At 36.8% G+C, this 25,321-nt stretch overlaps 1 protein-coding gene across 1 annotated transcript; it reads right to left on the reverse strand.

The window, feature by feature from the left end:
• Positions 1-80: 80 nt before the first annotated feature.
• hltf (helicase like transcription factor) lies at positions 81-24,396 on the reverse strand. Its single transcript, XM_062976660.1, has 25 exons — positions 24,251-24,396; positions 21,778-21,973; positions 20,303-20,469; positions 19,754-19,881; positions 19,477-19,556; positions 18,958-19,032; positions 18,606-18,797; positions 17,197-17,289; positions 16,842-16,875; positions 16,318-16,408; positions 15,531-15,604; positions 15,402-15,446; positions 14,820-14,903; positions 14,401-14,495; positions 13,282-13,425; positions 12,881-13,019; positions 11,067-11,202; positions 10,659-10,838; positions 9,326-9,450; positions 7,469-7,647; positions 5,580-5,699; positions 4,269-4,381; positions 3,853-4,033; positions 2,078-2,158; positions 81-1,269 (listed from the first exon to the last, which is right to left on the reverse strand). The coding sequence occupies exons 1-25, from the start codon at positions 24,268-24,270 to the stop codon at positions 1,129-1,131; spliced, it is 2,913 nt and encodes a 970-aa protein (XP_062832730.1). The 5' UTR covers positions 24,271-24,396; the 3' UTR covers positions 81-1,128.
• Positions 24,397-25,321: the final 925 nt, after the last annotated feature.

A 25,321-nucleotide genomic window follows, 5' to 3' on the forward strand; every position in this document is an offset into this window, starting at 1 on the left:
TCACAAGTGGTGTGAATTATCTTTCAATATGTGCACTATAGCATGTTTTTTACAAAGAACATCTCACTTAACCACATAAGTTTCCAAAAATGCCATTTTATTTACATAAAAATAAAACTGGCTGAAACTACTGTATTTTTAAGCTACTGATATAGCTGTAGCATAATGAACTGTAGTATAATGAACTATTAATATAAACAAGTGTTTGTTAGAAATCAAGTAAACTGAGCTCTCAGGAAAGGTAACTTATGTGGGCATGAATCTTGGAAAGCAGCTCCTGAGAAAATCTTCACTGATTTACTGCCATGTTGAATGAGAATATCTAAAGAAACCTGCTGCTGATATAGGAGTATATTATACTACTGTAATACCAGTGGTTCAGCTCTGTTGTGAGCACAAGGCAGAGAAAGCTGCTGGCTCCTAAACAAAATTTCTCAAGATGTTGCTAAGCACAGTCCTTGAAAAGGGCATGTGTGACGTGGTTTTCCCAGCATGTTTATGTTCCTGCTACTATGCCAGCCAACAGGATCTTGGCCTTAGGATGCTTCTTTAGATATTTTCACTCAATGCAGAAAGGAAATGGCAACATGCTCCTGAATGTTCTCTGCCTGCATACTACGGTCACTCTTAATTCTCATTTCTAGCATCAGACAGTACTAGAGACTGTTTCAGAAATTAAAGCTATATATTGTAGCATGCAATGAAATAAAATGATGCCAGTGGATAAAATACTATGCTTTTAAATGGGGGGGGGGGGGGGGAGGACACCCTTTAAAATGTTTTTATAATACACAACCAGCAATACAGATGAGTGCAAAAATAAATGCGGTTATCCAACTAATTTTCACACAAGATCAGTTGAAAGCATGGATGGACCACAATAGAGAACACAAATTATATATGATGCTGAGTTAGAAACAGTTCCTCTTCCTCCTAGAACTTTGTTTTGGAAGAACAGCCCAATGGAGCTTAACCATTAAACATGATTTATGAAAATGTGGTAAGAGGTTCTATTTCAGTTGATAAGCTTAATATATAAAGAACTGCTTGATTCATGCTTTTGAAATCTACAATGTTATCTGAACAACAGCATAACATCAAGTATAATCTTGGTCCTAATATCTCAAATCACAAATCCATCAAGGTCTTGATGTCATTAATTTTTGTTTCACTAGAACTTTGTTTGGTTCCAAGGGCTCTGGCTGCAAGTTCTCTCTTCTTATGTTGAATTTTCAGCATATTTTCTTCCACAGAGTTCTTCACAATGAACTAAAGGCAGTATTTTAAAAGGAAGAAAGTTAAACTACAATCAAATATGACACTTAAAGATTACTAAAAATACTGTAAAAATTACAACAGGGAGACAAATCCAAGAGTTTGAAAGCTAAAGAGAATAGGGCTATTACTTGCTTTACTTTCTGGAAAGCAGTTTATCCTTTCAACTGACAAGTCTTTATCTTAAATCAACTTCCAGTCTAGCACGGCACTATACATATGCATGGAATATATAGAAACTACCTTTGAGGTCTAAATTCCTACCTATGGATCCCTTTATTGAAAATGCTACAATCCAGCAAGTCAACTTTTTGAGCAGGATTTAGTACATCTCTTGTTTTTCCAATCCGTCAAAAAGAGTTTGGTACATAAAAGCCTAACCACATCATGTATGTTCTGGTCAGAGACCAAATGTTTGTACCTAAATTCAAGATAAAAAAAACTATCGTACTCAGTTCTGAACTCGTCTTTCCTATTGTATGGAAGAGCTATAAAATTTCCAATCATGCTTGTTGGGAAATTCTGACAGTCTAGCAGTCAAACACTCCTGTACAGTCAAACACTCTTGTACAGTATCATCTATATCAGGCATGGGCAAACTTCGGCCCTCCCGATGTTTTGGGCTTCAACTCGCACATTTCCTAACAGCATACCGGCTGTTAGGAATTGTGGGAGTTGAAGTCAAAAACATATGGAGAGACTAATGCCTAATCTATATCATAGACACACATATAGAGGTATGCTAGACTTGGAAACTGCATTTGCTCATGATTGCAGTTAATTGAAATGACTACCGCCTCACCTTAGTAATGATGACATCCTGCTTCTGCCCAAGTCTGTGGCATCTGTCAAAGCACTGATCCTCTGCAGCAGGATTCCAGGCCTATAGGAAATATTGAGTATTATGCTAAGCCATGTCAAAAGCAAGTGCTATCAAAGCGAGATTCTTAGATTATACTTCTGTGGAAGAGGACACATAGAAGCAATGACTGGATTCACTTTTTGGGAGAGATTTTTTTTAAAAAAAGAAACCTCTTAGCTTTACATAACAGACACAACACTGTTGTTTGAATACTTCTGGAACATGGCCATAGAGCCCGGAAAACATACAACAACCCTGTGATTCCGGCCATGAAAGCCTTCGACAACACATTGTACACTGCAATTTACTTTTCTTTCTTTTTTCTTTTTTGCATACCATTACTTCTCCAATGAAATTTTTTAAGTGTCAGGAATGAATACTGCTTCCTAGTGGCAGAGGTATTCCTGATCAAAGGCTATGGGGAAGGCATCCAAAGGGATGCCTTCCCTCCCATTAAAATTGTGGAGCTTCTGTACGGGGGCATATACATATGTACAAGGAACATAGTTTAGATCTTCATTGTAATGGATGATGATGATGATGATGATGATGATAAGACCTGGCTCTGGCTCACAAATGGGACACTGAAGAAGGAGACAGAAGGCCTGATCCTTGCAGCCCAAGAACAAGCCATCAGAACAAATGCAATTAAGGCCAAGATCGAAAAATCAGCTGATGACCCAAAATGCAGACTGTGCAAGTAAACCGACAAAACCATTGATCATATCCTCAGCTGCTGTAAGAAAATTGCACAGACAGACTACAAACAGAAGCACAACTATGTGGCCCAAATGATTCATTGGAACTTATGCCTCAAGTACCACCTCCCAGCAGCAAAGAACTGGTGGGATCACAAATCTGCAAAGGTCATGGAAAATGAACAAGCAAAGATACTGTGGGACTTCCGAATCCAGACTGACAAAGTTCTGGAACACAACACACCAGACATCACAGTTGTGGAAAAGAAAAAAGTTTGGATCATTGATGTCGCCATCCCAGGTGACAGTCGCATTGACAAAAAACCACAGGAAAAACTCAGCCGCTATCAGGACCTCAAGATTGAACTTCAAAGACTCTGGCAGAAACCAGTGCAGGTGGTCCCGGTGGTGATGGGCACACTGGGTGCCGTGCCAAAAGATCTTGCCGGCATTTGGAAACAATAGACATTGACAAAATTACGATCTGTCAACTGCAAAAGGCCACCCTGCTGGGATCTGCGCGCATCATCCGAAAATACATCACACAGTCCTAGACACTTGGGAAGTGTTCGACTTGTGATTTTATGATATGAAATCCAGCATGTCTATCTTGTTTGCTATGTCATACAATAAAATAATAATTTTTATTTCTTACCCGCCTATACTTGTGGCTCAAGATTGGCCACAATATAGCTAAAAACACATAATAAAACATCTAAAATACACTGGAAATCAGCAATTTCATAACAAATTCCCTAATCAAAGGGGTTTTTTTTCCGGGGCAGGAGACACTTGAGAAACTGCAAGTCGCTTCTGGTTTGAGAGAATTGGCCATCTGCAAGGACATTGTTCAAGGGACACCTGGATGTTTGCTGCTTTACCAAATGAAACAATGCTAGATTTTTAAATGTTTTGTGCTCCTGTGAGCAACCTTAAAGACATTTCTCCTTCCTTTCTTGCATTTCTGGAACATGCTGTCTGGGTGATGGTCAAAGTGGTTTAAAAGTAGATACTTACTGGATCCATTAAGAAAACCCGTGAAGCTGCTGTCAGATTTAAACCAACACCTCCTGCTTTTAGAGATAGCAACATTACAGTTGGAGACCCTGTTTCATTGCTTTGGAAATGCCGAATTGCCTCTACTCTCTTTTTCCGTGTCATAGACCCATCTAACCGAGTGAAGGCAAATCCAGATTCTCTGAAACAGAAACAACACATCATTAGTTGTATTGGGAATGAAACCCTTAAGAGTGAAGATTTGCTTCTCCTAAAGTTTCAAAAATTAATGTCCTAGGAGACTAATTGCAGCAGTATTTATATTTTTCAACTACTTTATTTACAAATTTACATTAACATTTTTCAACTACGGTACCTTATGAACAAATTTTATTGTAGGAAGCACTTCTTTTATCGACACATACAAGTCTACTTACTTTAGTGGAATCTCTATAAGAGACAGGAATTTTGTGAACTGAGAAATAATTAAGCTCTTAACAGTGGGATTTTGCTTCCTCAATTCTATCAGAGCGTGCATAAGTGCATTGATCTGAAATAAAAGAGATTTAGTTTGATAAATCACAAATCTTTAGTTTGATAAATCACAAATCCTCTTAGTTTTACTGTCACAAAAGTAGTCTGTCCATTTTCAGAGCACAGTATAATGGACAGGCCAATAATTCATTCGCATTTAGATCACTACATGCCAAACATTTTTGTCCGCTGGCAGATGAAAAGGAAATAGACAACAAGGATGGATGTCATAATACTCAAAGTTTGAGGAGAAAATAAAAATAAAAATAATAACTTTGGAGATCTAGAGTCTCAGCAGTGAAGGAATTGTGACTACAGGTTTAAGTAACATGTATTTCAGAAATACATATTACTAAAACCTGTATGTACATTTGAAGGAAAGTATAGAGAAATTTCAAAAGCATACAACTTTAAAGGTACAGTATCATTAATATAGTCATTGGTTTTTATTTATCAAAATAAATCAAGATGTGTGAATTATCAAAAAAAAAAAGGAGCATATAAAAGAAAAAACATCTAGGAATTATTTCATGGGCATATAGCCTAAATGTAGTATAATGCTGTGAGCACTGGATAGCTCTGAAGACCAAGGTTCAAATCCTCACTGAAACCTAGAGTGATGATGGGCAAGTCACACTCTCTCAGCCTCAGAAGGCAGCAATAGAGCTCTTCTCAACAAATTTTGCAAGGAAAACCCTCCAATACTCAGAAATTACTTGAAAGCACACAACACATGAAATCACATTAACATCAATTACTTTCCTTTTACTTAGAAGAAACCCTTAGAAGTACAGAGGGCTGTAGCTCAAGAAAACAGATGTAGCTGCACAAACCAGCAGAGCAGACAGAAAGTAATAAATGCTTCATCAACAGGCCAAGGATAGATGACAAGACTACTAGGAGACTGAATGCCTGTCCAGTCTCCTTTGCCCCATCTTGATTAGCAGCTTGGTTATGTACCTAAGCTTGATTACTAGGTTTGGAATGCTTTACGAGTGTTTATTTAGCAGTCTGCCTTGAATCATAGTCAGAAATTGTTGCAATACTAACCATTCTTTCTTAATCCTTCCTGCTGCATGGCGTGTTACAAAACTGTAACTATGATTTAGCTAGTTTATTTTATTTGTAATATAACATTTGGAAACATTATTTTCAAAAAAATATTTTCAGATAAACCAGGAAGCAACAACAAAGTGTTCAAACTAGATGTTTACCTTTGAACTAGATACCCATCCTTGGTCAGTCTTTCTTCCACTATCAGATTCCTCTAAAGGACATTCTACTAAATGTTTTAATCCAACCTCTTTCCTGCAAAGAGGACATTTGGCATTTGCCTGCAAAACAAAAGTGTTAATTTTTATCCACCAGCATATACACTTGGTAATCTGCCAACTATGCTAATTTTTCCTTTGCAAGCAACCAACAGTACTATGGAAATGGAAAAAGAGCAATCTACAAAGTTATGGAAGACTAAATCATAAATACACATACTCTTTCCAAAGCAGTTGGCATATTAACACACAAACATACTTTCTTGTTAAATCTATATTAATTCCACATAATGAATCAGCAAAAGCAAAAGAGATACTTTCTACTACAAAAGAACCTGCTTAAGTGGCCTAAGTTGATTTTTTCTTATTAGGCAGAAGAGTTTGCCCGAGTATATTTTGTACATATTTTCAGAGTTGCTTATACTTCAACAGAACAAATCATATGAGATCTGGGTGGCTATTGAATTTTGAGTCAGCAACAGGCAAAACAATTTTCTCCAAGATGTGACTAACCAGCATCTTTGGGAGGCTTTATGGTTGTTTCTATATGTTTAGCAACTTTCTGCAGTACAAGAGTATGGCAAACTGTGCAAGGACAGTACTAAATGGGAAAAGGGGATCAGTATTTAAAATCTAGTCTGAGGCTGTAAGTTGTGATTTTGACTATGTGAGAGAGCCTTCAGAGGGTAAACATATGTTCAGATATATGTTCTTTAAATTATTCTGAAGTAAAATCAAACATTTCTTTCAATCCTGATTAGGACCCTGCTGAATATCTAAACATCTATTTGTCTCTTGGAACAACATCTTCTTGTCCAGCAAGAAATTATCATTCATTCCTCAATCACATCATCATTCGTAACTTTTTCTTCAAAATAAAATTAAGTGACCAGTTTAAGAAAACTCATGAAAAGATATGCATATTTTTTGCTTGTTCTCTTCCTCACAAAGTAACCTAAAATTTGATGTAAACATCTTAATATTGATTTCCATTAATAGGCCTGATGAAAATCACTCAGAATATTCAGGCGGTATGAACTTAAATTTCTCAGCATATGGTGAAGTTTCCATTTTTTCTAAAGGAATCTTGGCTAGCTGAGAAATTTTCAATTGCACTGTTCTCAAATCCAGCCATGTGAAATTACAGTAATTGCTCCACTCATGAGCATTGTTTCAGATCTCTAGTTTAATTGATGAATAATAAGAAATAAACTCAAGTTATGTAACCAAATGATATATATATTTTAAAACCCACAAATAAGACTCTCTGATTTGACTATATAAATTCAAATCAAATTATAATCAGTTTGGTGTTTTGCTTTTAACAGAAAATAATGGTGGTAGAGAATACTAACTAAAACCCAACTGAGGAAACATCACATACCAATGTACATATCAATACAAAGGCACAATGTACAGCAGACATACATACAACAGTAATTGCTATGAAAAATTAAGGAAGTTCAATGTATTAGGAAGAAAATTAGCAGAAGAGTCCCCTCAAGGTGACAGCAGAAAGCAATCAAAGGGCATAAAAAGAACTGACATATTATGTGTAATACTGGTTTGAGTGCTGGACAAGAACTCTGAGAGACCAGGGCCCGAATCTCTGCTCAAACACAAAATCCCTTGGGCAAATCTCCCTCTCTCTGCCTCAGAGGAAGGCAATGGCAAACCCCCTTTGAACAATTCTTGCCAAGAAAATGCACAGTAACAAAACAGAGAATTACTGTTTTAGTAGCAAAGTCATCCAAAGTACTTTCCAATCACCCAGGATTAGCGCAAATCACTTTTGAATAATTCCTTACAGCTGACTGAAGGGAGTAACTAACCTTCTCCCTTTGAATGACTTCACAGATGCATGGTTTGCAGAATACATGAGCACAGTGAGTTATCACAGGGAAGTTCAGCGAGTCCAAACAAATAGCACATTCTTCGTCTAATCCCGAGCTTAGAACTAGCTTCATCTTCTCTATTAATTTCTCACGTAACATTTCAGGAGTACTATTGCCTGTCCAAAGAGACACAAATATATGCTAAAACAATATTACATAAATTAATACTCAGTTATAACATGATGCAAGGTAAGATAATACAAAATGCAATGTTTAAGAAAAACAAACCAGAATCTCCAAGAACTGTTGTAATGCACACTCTGCTCTAAAAGTATTGTATCAGTTCTACTGTCTTCTGCCACAGAATTTCATTCCCCATGCCCTACCACCGTTTTTGTTTGTTTGTTTGTTTGTTTGTTTTTGTTTCATTCTTTGGTCAGTTCTCACTGGGATGGTTTTGGAGGCATTACTCCCCTATGTTTCACCTCTCATTTACTATTGTAATCCCCCACATCCCTCTCATTTCTTAATCCACACTGTGGCTCTATTTTTTTTCATCCATTCACTATTTAAGATGTCCATGTGCAAACACAATATACTCATCCGGACGCTACCATTTAATGTCAAGAATAAAACTACGTTTGTAGTAATACTTTAGAGACAGAATAATATTTTCTAAAGATTCAGACACTTTTCATTTGAACTCATCCCACACTAAAGCTGTCTTCAGTAAAGGTTAACATCAGGTTACAGATTTATTTTTACATTCCTCACACATGGGGAAAGGAAAAACTCTGAAGCAACTTGTTATGTAGACAAAGTCGCCTTCCTTTCCATGTTTTGGGAGCAAGGTGGACATAATCCACTACCATCAATACACAGGCAGTCCCTGAGTTACAAATATCCAACTTACAAACAACCCATAGTTAAGAAAGGGGATGAGACAACCATGAGTGAGAGGAATCTACCCCTTGGAAGGGGAATTCACTCCTGAAAGAGATTATTATCATGGGCAAAAGGTGTCTCCATTGAACCTTTATCACCAATCCTTGTTTCCACAACAAGCCATTTTTTTTTTCAAAATCCAATGATCACAGTGAGGTGAAATATCACTTTCTCGCAGACAGCAACACAAACCTCACAGGGGTGTCCACCCTTCCCTATGCTATCCAGTGCTCACCCCCCCGTCCCACAAGACTGTTCTGACTTACAAATTCAACTTAAGAAGAAACCTACCGAGCCAATCATTTTCGTAACTTGGGGACCACCCGTACTTCCTAAAAATATATTTATTTCCTTACAAACTGGTTCTATCATACACTGCATGAGTCACTTCATAAATATCTCTAGAACACACATATTTATATTTATTTATTTTCCTTTCTTAAACTACACGTGTAGATTTTGGCCCTGGTTTTCAGACAAAAACCTTGCGAATCTTCACCTTAGCCCCATTTAGAATGGAATGAAATAATAATTGGGGGACATGCCGTTCAACTGTCCTTTGATAAGTCAGTAATTGATTGTGAAAGACACACAGCAGGGAAGAATAAGCAAACTCCAACATCGAAAGTATTGTCTGTGTTAACAAGCTTATTAAATACTTTAGTACTCATAAAGTGTTTGTAGCCATAGTGCTGCTTATCTATACATCTTCCAATGATCCTTCTCAGTATTCACACAAATCCAAGCAATTACCATAAGCAAAATCCACACCAGTAGAAGGCATGCTATACATTTTCACATATCACAACATATAAGGCTCAAAACAAACTTCAGACTTTGATCTGTGTATTTCAGCACCGTAAAGTTAAAAGCTTATTGAATTTAAAAAATAAACTTGGATACACTGACCTTCCACATCGCTAGATGATGATGCACTTACACAGAGTGATGGATGACAGCATAATAGTCTGAGTCTCAGCAAAACACCAAGAACATCTGCGTACTTGCTCAAAATAGTTCCCTCATTAAAATACCTGTAGAATAATTTTGGTATTAAATCAAAAGCATGACAGTATGAATAATTGAACTGTGATCCGAAAATCCCTAGACACCTAGTCCAATTTTCACATAACTATACTGGAGCAAAAGGAATCATATCGCCATCAAAGTGTTATTCTTTTCCATTTTCCTGATTTCCCTGACTAATTTCTCTGACACAACTATACATGTATATGTTACATTAAACTGGGTAAAGGTTTGATAAAATGTTTTAAAACTACATCAGCATTAAAATGCAAAGTGCACAAGATAGAATGTCAACACAAATAATCTCTAAGGCAAGAATGGTCTCCCCAAGTTACAAACAAGATAGGTTCTGTAGGCTTCTTCTTGAATTTGTATGTAAGTCAGAACAGATACATTCTTTAAGTGTAGATAGATACAATAGATAGATAGAAACTTTGGATAGCATAATGAAGAGTTAACATCCCTGTGGTGTTTGTTTTGCTGTTTGTTCATAAGATTTCATCTTACTTTCTGTCCCTATGTTAACTGGATTTTCAAAAATTTGGGTTGTTGTGGAAACAAGGATTGGTGATAAGGCTTTAGTGGAGACACCTTTTCCCCATGACAATAACTCTTTCAATGAATTTTCCTTCTGAGGGATAGATTCCTCTCAGTTCCTGTTGTCTCAGCACTGTCCTTACTATGAGTCATGTGTAAGTCGGATATTTGTAACTTGGGAACTGTCAACTATTTCTCCTGTAAGCTTGAACAAATTCACCTTTTAAATAGGTTGCAACCCCTCCCTACATTGTCTAACTTTAAAAAAAAGATTACAAGATCAGATTTGGCCATCTATTTATTGACTTCATTTCTATCCCGCTCTTCTCACCCTGCAGGGGACTCAGAGCGGTGTACAACATACATCTAGGCAAAAATTCAATGCCTCAAGGCGATTTCACCCTAGAGTAAGTGTGTCCTATTTTCCAACACTTTTACTACTCTTAAGGGGTCATAAATACGACTGTCCTTCTAAGACCTGTCAAAGTTGCCCATTTGTCTAAACAATGACAAATGACAGGACATTTTTTTCTAAAGCTACACTTTACACATTATATTCTCTTTCATTGACTGCTCCTTTCAGTTACATTATGAAACAATTTAAAAACAGCAATTTAAAAGTGAAATCACAACTGCAACCAAATTGATTTTTTTCTACTTAACTGTTGGCACCACTTACCTGCGAATAGCAGCCATGCTTTCATTTTTCACAGAGTTGTAGTTTACATTCTCTTCCTCTGTAAATGTAATATGCTGAATGAATACTTTGCGCTCTGGGAGTTTCAAAACCGGCTTCCCTTTTACTTTGCTTGTTTTAGTTCTGCGAAGTGTAATACTCTTAATCAGGGATTGTAAACGCCTACCAAAACAAAATACGCACCCATGAGACAGCATTAATACAATACATATTTCATATCTCCTGGCACTGCTGTATCTTGTACATCAAGTGCAGTTACACACTGTATGCATTTTATTTAAAGTTGAGGCTCAATATGAGAATTATTCAGACTAATGCAATACACTTTATATTGATTGTGTAATGTAACCTTTTCATGTGAATACCAAAGTTAAAAAAAACTTTTTATACTTAAGCCCTCCTTGATCTCCCATAGTAACCGGGCGCTGGATTGTTCTGTGCCACCATTGCTTATCTGCAAAAGGCTTCAGTTTTAAGAAGGAGAGAAGAGACCACAGGTCCTTTAAGGAATTTTGAATCGGTGTACCTGTAATGAGGGAAAGGGAACAAACCAAAACAAGCTGTACTTTGCACCATTCACTCAAAAATGAATTAAGATTGGACTGAAAAGATCTTCTGTACAAAGATCCATAAAGCATGTCAAAAGTTACTATTGTCAGTTTGACTATCATACAAACTTAATATATGTTCACCAGTATAACCCACATTACTGCTTTAAAAGTTGTCAGATGTTCTGCCAACATATGCATTTAATAATAATAATAATAATAATAATAATTTTATTCTTATATCCCGCCCCATCTCCCCGGAGGGACTCGGGGCAGCTTACATGGGGCCATGCCCAGACACGACAGCACAAATCAGATAAAACATTAAACTGAGCAGTAAAACTTCAACATGATTAAAAACAGTCATAAAAGTCAATATACACAATAATATTAAAATCCCGATTTGGGTCAAAAGATCCAGGCCAAGGTGCAAAGCAATATCAAGTTATCAGGAAGGGATAATTATACAGCAGGTGTAATACTTAAAGTGCTGAATGAATCCTAAAAACAATCCAGAGGGTCTACTGCTTAATAGGTAAATAACATGATCCCACAAGGATCAGTCAACGAAGGCCTTCTGGAATAGCCAAGTTTTCAGGCTCTTCCTGAAAGAAAGTAGGGTAGGGGCCTGCCTAATCTCCCTGGGGAGCAAGTTCCACAGCCGGGGGGCCACGGCGGAGAAGGCCCTCTCCCTCGTCCCCACCAACCGCAACCGCAATTTCTAACTGCTCTCCCAATTCCTCCTGAAATCCAGATGGACTCATTTTGTTCTTTGTCTGCATCTGTAGCTAGATCATAAATTTGGATTATGGTTATACTGATGGGTTTTTCCTGAGTTTTATTATTCAGTCTATATGTTACATTACTCCAAATATAGCTGAATCTACACTGCGACATAATGCAGTTTGAACAGCATTATGTATGGTCAGTGTACACCCATATACTTCAGTTGAAACTGTGACCCCATCTACACTGATCATTAAATGTAGATCCAAGCTAGCTTCAAACTGCAGTAGTCAGACAACAAACTCCCACAAAAGCGAACAGCATCAATGCTCTGTGGTTTGTGTAATCACCTCCGGGCCGCAAATTGGGTCCAGGATTTCCTATGTAATTATCTGCATGGTGAAACCACTTTCTTTAATGCCAGTTTGAAACTGCATTAAATGGTCAATGTAGATGGAGTGTAATCCAACCAGGAGCATGGCTTCTGTAAGCATAGCAATCCCACCACCAAGGTAGTGCCATGAAGGCAAATAAGGAAGGCATGCGATTTTGAGGGATAGCAATCTAAATATAAGCAATCCCAATTCGTGCTGTAGCAGCGAAGACTTCTTATACCTCAAAAGTCCACTTGTGTGCAAGACACACAATTCTAGAAAGGAGCAGTGTGAAAGAATGCATATATATTTTACAGAACACTGGAGGGCCAGAGAGACAGCTTTCAATTGATTGCTCCAAGTACAGAATAAACTTCATTCTGATCTAAAGTAATGTTACTGAGTGCAAACCACATAATGTAGTCTTAATATATTGTTTTTGCCCCTTTACAAGTAAAACAGCAAGTCTTGCCAAAGACTTACAATCTAAAATATACATACATTTTGAAGTTATCACAATAGTACTTGAATGCTATGACACAATGGCACAAATTACCTGTCAAAACCCATCTTCTCTGTGCCTCTAGGTCTAACACAGCTTTTGTTTGTTGAGCATTTGGATTTCGTATTGTGTGCCCCTCATCCAATACCACTCTCAGCCACTTTAAGTTGTGCAAAGGACTATTACTTCGGGTCTGGAACAAAATTAAATAAAAAGATTTTACAACAAGCACCACCAGAAGACAGCATTTTGATTTTTTTTTCTGCCAGAAGAATGTATGCAGATTTCATGCAGAGCAAGAACTCAAAAATGCACCACACACTTTTGATCTTAACCTATAAATCTAGTTTTATTAATCTAAAATGCATAAGATTAAAGAAACTACAGATACATACATGCATTATCTTTGAGGTAGAAAATATAGTGCTGGCAGAAAGTTTTGCCTGCATACTTACTCCATAGTCACTTGCTAAAACACTGTATGTTGTTAATACAATGTCTTGACTTGAAAGTACTCCTGGATCTTTGCTTCGCTCAGAGCCATAGTAAACATACAGGTTCAACTGAACATCTGGGTCAACATGTTGCTCAAACTGATCCTGAAATGAAAACATACAGGGAAATTATGGCTGGCTGCTAACAGATAAATATTTCTGTCATATGTGATTTCTGTAGCAAACTTTGCTTAGTAGATTCAACAGTATTTACTTAAATAAAAAAAATTGCAACCATGGAAGTAATTCCACAGAAAACATGAGAAACATACATTTACTCAAAGCTAAAGCTTTACATAAGTTTTTTTTGCATATATTACCACAAACCCTTTCCACAATCACTTGGTCAGGAAGTAAGGGATTTTGAGTCTGATGCATTTCAGCAGCATCAGGTTGCCTAATTTAATGTAAATCTTATTTAAGAATATTTAAGTTACATTTACAATCCTGCCCTTTCCAAATCTTCCCACATCTGTTTAGAGAGAGAGACCTCATTGGTTCTGATGGTCAGGTTTACAAAAAAAAAAACCCCACAAACCTTCATTACACACTAAAGAAAGACCAGTAAGTAAAGACCATTGAGAAATATTAAAACATGACTGATCAGGAGCTCCAGACAGTACATTGACCATCAACTGAAAGAGGACCTCTGGTAGGTAAAAGCAATCACAGCAAGACTTCTAGACTGAGAATCCTACTAAAGACTATCAAGAGAAAGAAGTAATTGTGCAAATGGTTGTGATGCAGCTTTTAGCAGACAACTGCCCATCATCAGTCCTGGATGGAAGAAACTTCAGCAAGTCATTCCTAAAATATCTAATTAAGCAACCAGAGGTAGTAGACGCAAAGAAAGACTGGTGTATAATTACTTCTGTTTGCCTGACAACCTTGTTTTTTGTAATTCTATCTGTCTCATGCATATACACCATACACACTTCAGAGTTTGCCAAAGAAATAGAAGATTGGCCTTGTTCCAATGGCAAAAAAATTAAATTATACAATACAGAGCAGAGACACTATATTCAACTTATAGAGAGAACCAAGCACGAGAAAGGAAAATCATTTAAATTTCAAACATACAATCCAGTTACTTAGGACTGAAAGGGGACAAATGATCAATGTTGTTTTGAGAATCTTGTCAGCTTCAGATTTCTTATCCTGTACAGCAGCAGCACCTTGGAGAGAAAGAAAAATAAATTAGCTCTGCAACTGCACTATGAGACATATATGTAGTCTTCTGTGTGTGTGTGTGTATATATATATATATATGTACCATTCTAAAAAATCAATGCATTATACATAACAGCTTTAAGAGTTGTACATGTGTTATATGGTACATTCCACTTTCATTCAACAGGCTGTTGAAATAAGTCTTCTTTTATAAATCCTTTTAAAAATCTCATTTATCTATTTTTTAAATATTAAGGCTTTAATAACCTCTGTATAAAATATGGCACTTCAATTTGAGAAATACTGTATCAATTTTAGATATCCGATACCTTTTTTCTTTGTCTTTTTCAAAGAAACGCTAGGTTCCCCAAGAGCTGCAGCAAATGTTTCATCTTCTTGAATATCAGGAGCAGCTGCAGATCGTAGAACAAGAAACAATGAATGTGTGTGTTTCTGCCAGGATTCTGCTTAGTTTTGTTTATAAACATTATTAAATTACAAAACAATAATTTCAAGAAGCAGCTGAGAATTTATTCAATGAGTTTTACTATCAGCACTACAGATTTAGCCACTGCAATTAGCATATAGTTCATAAATTAAGATTATTCTTACTAACATAGGGTTATATCAATTCAATTACACAGGAGATTATAGAATCAGAGTTGGAAAAGACCACAATAACCATCCAGTCCAACTCTTGCTAGATATTAACACAGAGCCACCTCTGTGTGTGAAAGTACTGAGCAAGTCTTTTGAGACAATGTGTTTATCCTTAAAACCAGCAATACTTCCTAAAATTGAGACAGTAACCCCACATTATGAGTGTATGCACAGTTTTAAAAAAACACAAAAGGATCCCAATGCTAGAATGAGGAGAAAAGGCAAGAAATTTGAGTACTTAAATGTCATACCTTTTCTTCTTTTTCTTGTTGCTGCAGGCTTCCTCCCAGCTTGAGCTGGACAAACAAGATAAGTGTTAATGCATTAAACAAAGATGAAAGATAATAGGAAAATAATATCAAAAGTAAAGTGAAGCTCACTTTTTATTTGAGTTTCCTGTTCTTCAGGATCAGAGTCATTGCTCATCGAGTAATTTGGTTTCTTTCCTGTACCTCTGAAGGATTAAGGAAAAATAACATACAGAATACTTCCCATATTCTTAATCAAATAATTTTATCTGCACATACTATAAAACAGGGAAAAACATTTAGGGAACATCCTTACAACAGTCTTCTAATTGCTCAGTTTAGAGTACATGTAACAATGTAACTTGATATAACCATCCAGAAAGTACTTTCTTTTCTTTTTAATTCACAAAAGTACTTTCCTTATAAAGACATGTGCCGGACTCTTTGCTGAAATTAGACGGGGAAACAATCAGAAGAGTGCAAAAGAGTGCCATATAGAAACAGGAAACAAATCAGATCTGCATGCACATGTTTGACATGCATTTAAAAAGTAATTCAGATCAGAACAAAATAATTTTCAAGCATAAGAGTGCTCTTCTATAATTATGTTGCCCATAATCTTCAGTTTCAAAACAAAGGATAGAATGGGGTTCTTAAAGTGCTAAGAACTCTTTCAGAACTCAAAATGGTTGGGTTTTTTTATTTTAAAAGGGTCAAATAAATACCTTCATCAAATAAGTACAATCAACGGGCATAAGTGTGCTTCATCTCCTGAGAAAACGTTATTTTAGAATCAATATCCACATGCTATTTTCATGATGGTGTAATTTCTACAATGACCTGGAATATATTTCAATACCAAGTTTTCATCTATTTTATTAAAAAGTTACATAAAAATAGAATGAATTAAAGAATCTACCTTTTTAAATGCGACCTGGATGACTGAGAAGGAACCGAATCGTCTTTATCCTTCCTGTCAGAAGTATTCTCCTGAAACCCACATTTAGGTTCTTCAGACAAGAGGAAAATAATTCTCTTAGAAATCAAACTACATTGGAACAACTAGAATACTTAACATAAATTACAATTCCTCAAATGTATCTTCAAAGTGAGATTTGAATTAACTTACACTCAGATTCACATTCAATCAATAGAATCATAGAATCATAGAATAGTAGAGTTGGAAGAGACCTCATGGGCCATCTAGTCCAACACCCCCCCCCCCCCCGCTAAGAAGCAGGAAATCGCATTCAAAGCACCCCCGACAGATGGCCATCCAGCCTTTGCTTAGAAGTTAAGATAGTTGGCTAACTTATTTGATCGATCTCAAAAGGACTAAACTATGACTTATTGAGTATGAATCCAGTCCACTTAAGCCTGGCCTCTAATTGAGCATGAATCAAATGACCTATGTACAGATCAGGGCATAATTAACCAAATTACCTTTCATGTAGGTTTTTGCAGTTGGAACACATTCCTAAGAAAATAAACAGAAACAACACAATATAATTGTACTTAAAACTGATGAAACATTGTATGTTCTGCACATAAAAATCACTAGATCAAACAAAACATGTTAAAACTAGCACAAGTATTTACAGAATAGATAAAATCTTCTCCAACTATCTAGTAGATAGTATCCACAGAACCCCACAAGTCCAAACATCAGCAGTCAGACTTTCATTTTTCTATGTGCTACAAGAAGACAGTTTGTAAATAAATGTATGGCTGAAAACTGTATTCAGTGACTAATACAAAGTATAGCCTTAGCATATCTATTGTGAAATTCAGACCTCACCTCCTTAACTTGATTACTTTTCTTTTGAACAGGAAGAGGTTGGCCTCCATGAAAACTGGTAAGAATGACTGCAATCATAGTTAGCGTTTTACCCTATAAAATACAGGAAACAAGGTGTCAGTATTCATTCACAAACCATCATCATGTGTGTGTGCATATGTTTTACTGCTTTTTTTATTAGAGGTACATATTAATGATTATCAGCCATTAAGAGCCTTTATGGTGCCCTGTACCTAATATTACTTTTTCTTAAGATCAAATGCTCCCAATTAGCCAAGGATTACAAAACGTTTCCTTTTCATTTGATTTTCTCTTATGAAACAAGAATATTTATTTATATGCTGCTTATATATTTCAGTAGGTGTGAAAAAAGATGATGAAAACCTGAATCCCTGAAAAAAAGAAAGGTGGATGTCAGCTTTTAGTCACCAATGGCTATTTTCTATATTGTCCAGGAGCACATTGCCACTGGACAGCCTCAGAGAATGAAAGTTATATATTCTTGTGCTCACTGATATGTTTGCATGTATTGGACAGATTTTTCACTCACATACATCTTTCAAATAGGTCTATTATTTTGGTCTTACATTTTCTTATTGATGCATATACACATTTAACTCACAGACATAACATTCAGTTATGCAAACACAAGTCTCTCAAATATTCTCAGCCTTCAAAAGGTGACATTAGAAAACTATTGCTCATTCCTTGGCTTTTGGCTTACAGGAATCTACAGGGTTCCAATCAGCATCTTCATAAAATTGCTGGACAGCTTGTACAGAGATACAATATGCTAATGACACACGGTTCATTTCTCCTTTCTATTTGATTTTAGGAAAGCCAACAAAAGCCTCAAAAGGCTATATTCAAAGGGGTAGTTCAAAGGATCAAAGGAACAGAGCAAACTATAAGGATTGTTTTTATATTTGGCTAGATTAAATTTAAAATGTGCCAGTTCCAACATACAAACAAATTTAACTTAAGAACAAACCTACAGAAGCCATCTTGTTTATAACTTGGGAACTGCCTGTACCCGCCATCTTAAATGTTCTGGTGCATAAATGTAGGTGATTTCATGAGATCTGTTTGCCTTCCTATATCAAAAATTCTGTTTGACTACTGTACACGCCCTATCACCTCCCATAGCTAGAAGAGATTGAGTGGAAAGACCCGTGTTGTAGGACTCTTAAGACTGCCCTGAGCCAGCTGGACCAGAAATCGTCATGAAAAACAAGGGAGAGAAGGCCTTGTAGATTATGGTGACAACTTAATCATTTTTTGATGGATTGAAGACTGATCAGAGCTTCCACCTTGAGCATCATTGTTTTCTACTTCTTTACTGCCCCATCTGCTCTTGTGGACTGTGAGTTAATATACATAGAAATATTGCAAATAAATAAATAAATTACCAAACCCATATCATCTGCCAATATTCCTCCAAGAACATTTTCTGGTCGGTTTTTTTCAGCAAAGTTTGTAACTGTATTGTAGAAGTAATTCTCCCTCTCTTCCCAAAATGGGGGCAATTCCTGATTGTTTTCACGTGAAACCATCCACGCTAAAGCTTGCTTCTGATGTGGAAGTAATGGAGTTGAAACAGCCTGTAAAGTTAAGATGTCATATATACTATTTTATTATAGCAAAAACCACAAACTATAGTACTTTACTCCTTTCATCATAATGTTCTAGAATTTAACTAGTATATCAATACACTTTCTCTAATAACATGATGCAGTATGGCATTATGAATAGAATATATACCTCTGCTGCTTCCATTTCACGAGTTTTATCATCTTCCTTCAGATCTTCAAAGAGTTTGTCAAATTCAGTTTTAAGCTAGAATACAGGACATATACAAAAGTTAGTCTTCTTTATTCTATTAAATGAATTTGCAAGATAATTCTTACCATATATGAACTAGGACCCATCAACTGTTTTATGTGATTAATCTCTTTGCTGAAGTGCTTCCATTTATGCCAAGATGGACTGCACATTACCAATAGGATCTGAAATTAACTGTATGGCCCTGGAATTGATGAAGCTCAATGACATAAACAGAAAGCTCAAAGAACAGCGATCTGAGGATGAGAGAGTATGACTTGCAGAAGTCAGCAGGTTTCCTGGCTGAGCAGGAATTCTGTCTTAGTCTAACATTCAAACTACAGCATGCTGGCTTTTAATATTCCTACACGTTTCTGAAAGGCACGATTAATTCTACAACTTTTTACAAGCATAGCCATATGTACCGTAACAACATAACAAAACAAGAATGCATTATACCTGCTCAGTTGTCATTTGTACAGCAGCATGGACTGGAGCACTATAACTTGTTCCAGCTTTTCCAGATTTTGAGATGGTCCCTAAATCAATTTTTTTAAAAAGAATGAAAGAGAGAGGGGGACTCATCAATGCCTGTAGATTTTCTCCCCCAGCAGGGCCAAATGTCTTTCCTTTTAGTGTTCCACAAAATTCCAATTAAAACGCACTAAATCTTACATGCTGATCAATTAAATGTTCACTGGGTCAGTATGTTAAATAATTATTTAACTTAATTTACCTGGAGCAGCTAACTTAAATCCATGGCTTTTAAGCCGATTTAGAACCGCTTGCTTATTTTGCTCTTTTCCCCAAAAGCTCAACTGCACTGGCATTGTGAATACATTATTTGCTCCAAAGGGAACAACTCTAGAAAAAAAAGGAAAAGGTTACATTACATTTATATCCTGCTATTTCCAAGAGGAGTTCAGGGCAACATATATGGCTCTCCCGCCAAACCCCCACACACATATACTTTTTTTCATCTTTATTCTTTCTTGGGAGTAATTTATTGAAGACAATATAATTTACTTCTGAGCATACAGATGAAGGATGGTGTTCTAAGCCACCATATAAACATTCCCTGTTTATGTAATCTGCTAATACTTCTTTCAAATATTCTCCTTTGCTTCTCACTGGGAGTTAGTTCTAGAAGTACACATATGATTTCAGCATGCAAATAAAATCAAAGTTATACTTTTATTACACATTACTGCTAAATTGCTATTTAAGAAAGCAATGGTAGCACCTATGACAAAAACAGCAATTACACCATGCAAACTCTTCTTACCCTTCTATCGTTGCCAACTTGTTGTCCATGATGGGTGCCAAGCATGCTGCCAACTCTTTTTTGATGTGGCCAACCTGGTCTCCATTTACATTATTTACTTGAACAGCATTCTTGTCATATGGATTATTAGGTTGTCGCTGGAGTGCAACCATTTCATTATTATTGACCTGAAATTTTAACAGGTAGAAAAGCAAAATTATCCTGATAGCCAACATATTTATCTTTGAACAATGGATCATATCACTTTATGTCACTCCTTGACACAATGGCCTATAATCCAGCAGACGTTCTATAAGCTGGGGGGGGGGGGGGGGGCAGTTTCACCAATTTCCCCTCTCTATCTCATACTATTCCAAAATAACCCCTGAATCATGATAGCATATCTGGGGGTAGAGTAAGCACACCAATCTCAGTGTTCAGCCAACAGAAGCCTCTATTAGATCAAGAAGCATTCTGTTAGTCAACAAATACCAACCATACATGATTTTTAAAAACTTCAATGTATTTTATTCCATTAAGTAGGCAAGTAGCAGCATAGCAAATATTTATTTGTTCACAGAGGAGATTTTTTCCCCACTTTTTAGGGGAAAAAATAAGAAATTAATTAAATGACAGACTAGATTTAACTGTGCATAGAAACTGTTTAGTACATTTTGAAAAGTTAAATAGAAGGATGGTCACTTAAATACACAAATTATTAGAAATATACATTGCTTAACCTAAGGTTATCAACACTCCTTCTACATTAAAGCATGTAACATGAGAGCATTAGAATCTTTTTTTAAAAATTACAGTATTATATACATGTTCAAATATAGATGAAGGTTAACTGGATCCACACCAGGGTAATAATTTGTCTTTAATTTGATCCTATTCTTGTCTGAACACACAACACCCTTCTGGTTTCAAAATGAAAGCCTTTTCTTTCGCACACCTGAGGATTTAGATGCTATTTTACTCTGTAATTTTAACGAATATCCGGCATTTCTATATGTGTGCCCTATGCACACATGTAAATTGGGATTGAGGTGGAATCCAGGAGGGAGGGAAAATGAGAGAGTTAGAAAGTGGCACAGATTGGTGAGTGGATACCTACGTCTAAACAAGCATGGTGTCACATTTTTTAAAATATTCAATAGGGTATGCATGTGATAACCACATATTTGAATAACTGTTTGTTAGCACAGCCTCTGAAATTGAGTTGTCCCTTTCAGAACTAACATTCAGTGTATGTATAAGTGCCAAGTAGTGAAAGGTCATGGTGAGAAGGGTACCAAAGAGGTTTACCTTAGCATCCATGCTCGAGAAGCATGATGTTATTTTTTTTAATTCCATGCAAGTAGATCTCTGCATATGTGAATATCTGAATGGATGCCTCCATTTCAGAAGCTCTGTGTGCCTTTGGCTATACCCAGGTATTTTGTTTTATCAGTTTAGCTCTCAATGTTACCAGGTATTATTCCTCCTGTACTTACCACTCCTGTATAGTACCGTAATCCAACCACATTGCCTCGCAGAGTTCCAAATAAAACAGCTGAATCTATATCTTCATCAGTCACGCCAGCAATATCAACTCCCACAATGTCTTCGAGGCTGGGATAAAATTCACGGGTAAAAACATTGTAATGTCTGTCCCCATACAACTCAGGATCCAGTTCCCAGGAGAAGCTTCTGCAGAAAAAAAGGAACAAAACATAAACAAAATGATTTCTACAAAAGCTGGGAGGCAGTGAGAATCCTGCCAAACATCAATGGCAATTCATATGAACAAGAAAGAACCTAATAGGCCCTAAGAATCTGACACGCTTGTAGCCATTTTCTCATTTCCACACCTGTACATCTCAGTAAGACAGATGTGTAGCATTTCCATCAAAAATCATATTAACTATGATTTCGGGTAGACATTAAACAGGTCAGTTTTTCCAAATGTAACTGAAAAGTTTAGATAATCTTCAGAAACATATCAGAAGAATAAAGAGCTCAAACATTTCAAGCAATGCATGTCATGCAGATCTCAAAATAGTATACTATCTTGATATAATTGCAGTAACTGTGCAAATCATTTGCTTGCATGTTATTGGAAAGGCAACACTTTTCAGGGAAATTATATCTTTCTATTCAGTTATGCCATTCTGCATAACTGAATCACCTATAATGGATTCCTATTCCAATCAGCCCCAATCAATATAATCAATGGCGAAGAATTCAATGAGTTGCAATTCAATAACGTGCCACACATTTTGATCTACAGGAAGATAACAAAGTTAATCAATCCTCACCTATTGATCCAAAAATAAAAGGTCCTTACTGATTAAGAATTTGGCTCTCAATAAATCGAACTCCCAATATCATGTTTACTTTAGACTCTACAGCACCCACATTCACAGATGTGTGAGAAAAAGAGGGAAAGAATGGGAAATAGGAAGTTCAAAAATAAGGTAACTGTAGGAAAGAGTTCTTTGGGTCACTGTCCCAGTATATAGATGCACACAAAGACAGATTCACAAGGCTTGCCCAAATGTGAGATGTTCAAGGCTACAGTACTTCTCTAGTAGAGTTCCCGTTTGGAAAGAGGTAAGTGGAGTGTTACTGGGTTTTGTAAAAAACACTTACATCGACTGATAGGTACAAGATAGGTAGAAGTGAACAGATTTAACACTCCAACAGCTAACCAGAATCTATTGCTTTTATGTCAGATCTCCAGGGAAACAAGCTTTCCTAAAACGCTGTCTGCTCAAACCAAGGTCCCTTCCACACAGCTGTATAAAATCCACACTGAACTGGATTATCTGTTAGTGTAGACTCAGATATTCCAGTTCAAAGCAGATATTGTGGATTATCTACCTTGATATTCTGGTTTATATGTTTGTCTTGTCTTTGTTCTATGTTAAAAGGCCTTGAATGTTTGCCTATATGTGTAATGTGATCCGCCCTGAGTCCCCTTCAGAGTGAGAAGGGCGGAATATAAATGCTGTAAATAATTCCTGAACATTGCCTGATGGAGCTCCGATGTATTTGGTTTAATATTTTATTTTATTGTTTTATTTATTTATTTGCAGTATTTATATTCTGCCCTTCTCACCCCAAAGGGGACTCAGGGCGGATCACATTGTACACATACAAGGCAAACATTCAATGCCATATAATATAGAACAGAGACAGAGACGGACGCAGAGGCAATTTAAACCTTCTCCAGCTTCTAGAGGGTATGCTTGATTCCGGCCACAGGGGGAGCAGCTGCTTCATCATCCACTGCAACAGCACTTCCTCATTCCAAAGGAAGCTGAATGATTTTTATGGTGTCGTTTATCAGGGTTTCTGGATATACTGATGTTTTTATTTTATGTTGTTTTAATTTATTGATGTTTTAATTTATTTTATTTTTATTTTATTAGTATTTATTTTATTTGTCATCATTTTGTTTATTAAGTTACAGTTAGGTTGTTTATATTGTCTAATGTGCCACATGGGAGAAAGGGGATGGACTGGATGACCTTTGGGGGTCTCTTCCCACTGTGATTCGATAAAGACTATCCACCCCTCTCAGGGCTGTTCCACACAGCCCTATAGCCCAGAATATCAAGGCAGAACATCCCACAATAACTGCTTTGAACTGGGTTATCTGAGTCCACACTGACATATATTCCAGTTCAAAGCAGAAAATGTGGGGTTTTATTCAGCTGTGTGGAAGGGGCCTCAATCGTGACCGATTTTATTCCGTTTTGCCTCACATTCATCACAGGAGTTAACCTGTGATGAATGCCCATCCCAGGGCTCTTCCACACAGCCCTATATCCTAGAATATCAAGGCTGAAAATCCAACAATATCACACTCAGATAATGTGGGATCTTCTGCTTTGATATTCTGCCTTGATATTCTGTGTGGAAGGGTCCCCCAAGTACCCAAAACCACGACGAAAAAGTCCAAATAGCGCCATTTCAGCCCACCTCATAAACCTTCGAGCCATGATGGCGCTCTCCTTCGAAAGGCCCAAAATCCCGGCGTGGCGCGAAAGTGCCCGCTACACAAACGTCGCTGTGTACGTGCCTCGCTGTCAAGCGTCGTTTCTCATTGGCCGACGACATCAGATAGACAGCCGCGACTACCAATGGAGAAGAATCTCCGTTGAGACTCATACGAATCAGATGCCGAGGGAGGAGACAACCCAGATGAAGCCCAAGGTCTACGCTTTCTTTTTGCTCATTGGTTGTTTCCCGCGTCAGTTTGAAAAACTGTTTTCATAGCACTTCACGGTGCTGCCAGGAGAGTCGGACTAGGAGAGGCGATGACGTCATAGGAGACATAGAGAGGGCGTGGCTTCAGTGCTTGTTTTCCAATTGGTGACAATCAGAAGACAAAAAGTAATACAAGTGCAGACAAGCTTTGGAGCTGCAAGGCTATTCAATGCTAATCAAGGTGGTCAATTGCAACATTCACATTTTCCCCAAACAGACAAGAGTTCTTTCTCCCACCCTGGACATTCCACAGATATATAAACCCCACTTGACTAGTTTTCAACAGACCTCACAACCTTTGGTGCTGCATGTCATAGATGGGGATGAAATGTCAGGAAAGAATGCTTCTGGAACATGGCCATACTGCCCAAAAAACTCACAGCATTTTTATTTTCGATGTACATAACCTTTGTTCCACACAACATGTGTAGAAGGCGTGTTGTTTAAAACAGTCCACAATTATAAATCTGCAAAACAAATATGAAAACAGAATTATATACAGTAGAGTCTCACTTATCCGACATAAACGGGCTGGCAGAACGTTGGGTAAGCGAATATGTTGGATAATAAGAGATTAAGGAGAAGCCTATTAAACATCAAATTAGGTTATGATTTTACAAATTAAGCACCAAACATCATGTTATACAACAAATTTGACAGAAAAAGTAGTTCAATACGCAGTAATGCTATGTAGTAATTACTGTATTTATGAATTTAGCACCAAAATATCATGTTTTGAAAACATTGACTACAAAAATGCGTTGGATAATCCAGAACGTTGGA

The sequence above is a fragment of the Anolis carolinensis genome, chromosome 3 (genome assembly GCF_035594765.1).
Source record: "Anolis carolinensis isolate JA03-04 chromosome 3, rAnoCar3.1.pri, whole genome shotgun sequence".
NCBI classification, from domain to species: Eukaryota; Metazoa; Chordata; class Lepidosauria; order Squamata; family Dactyloidae; genus Anolis; species Anolis carolinensis.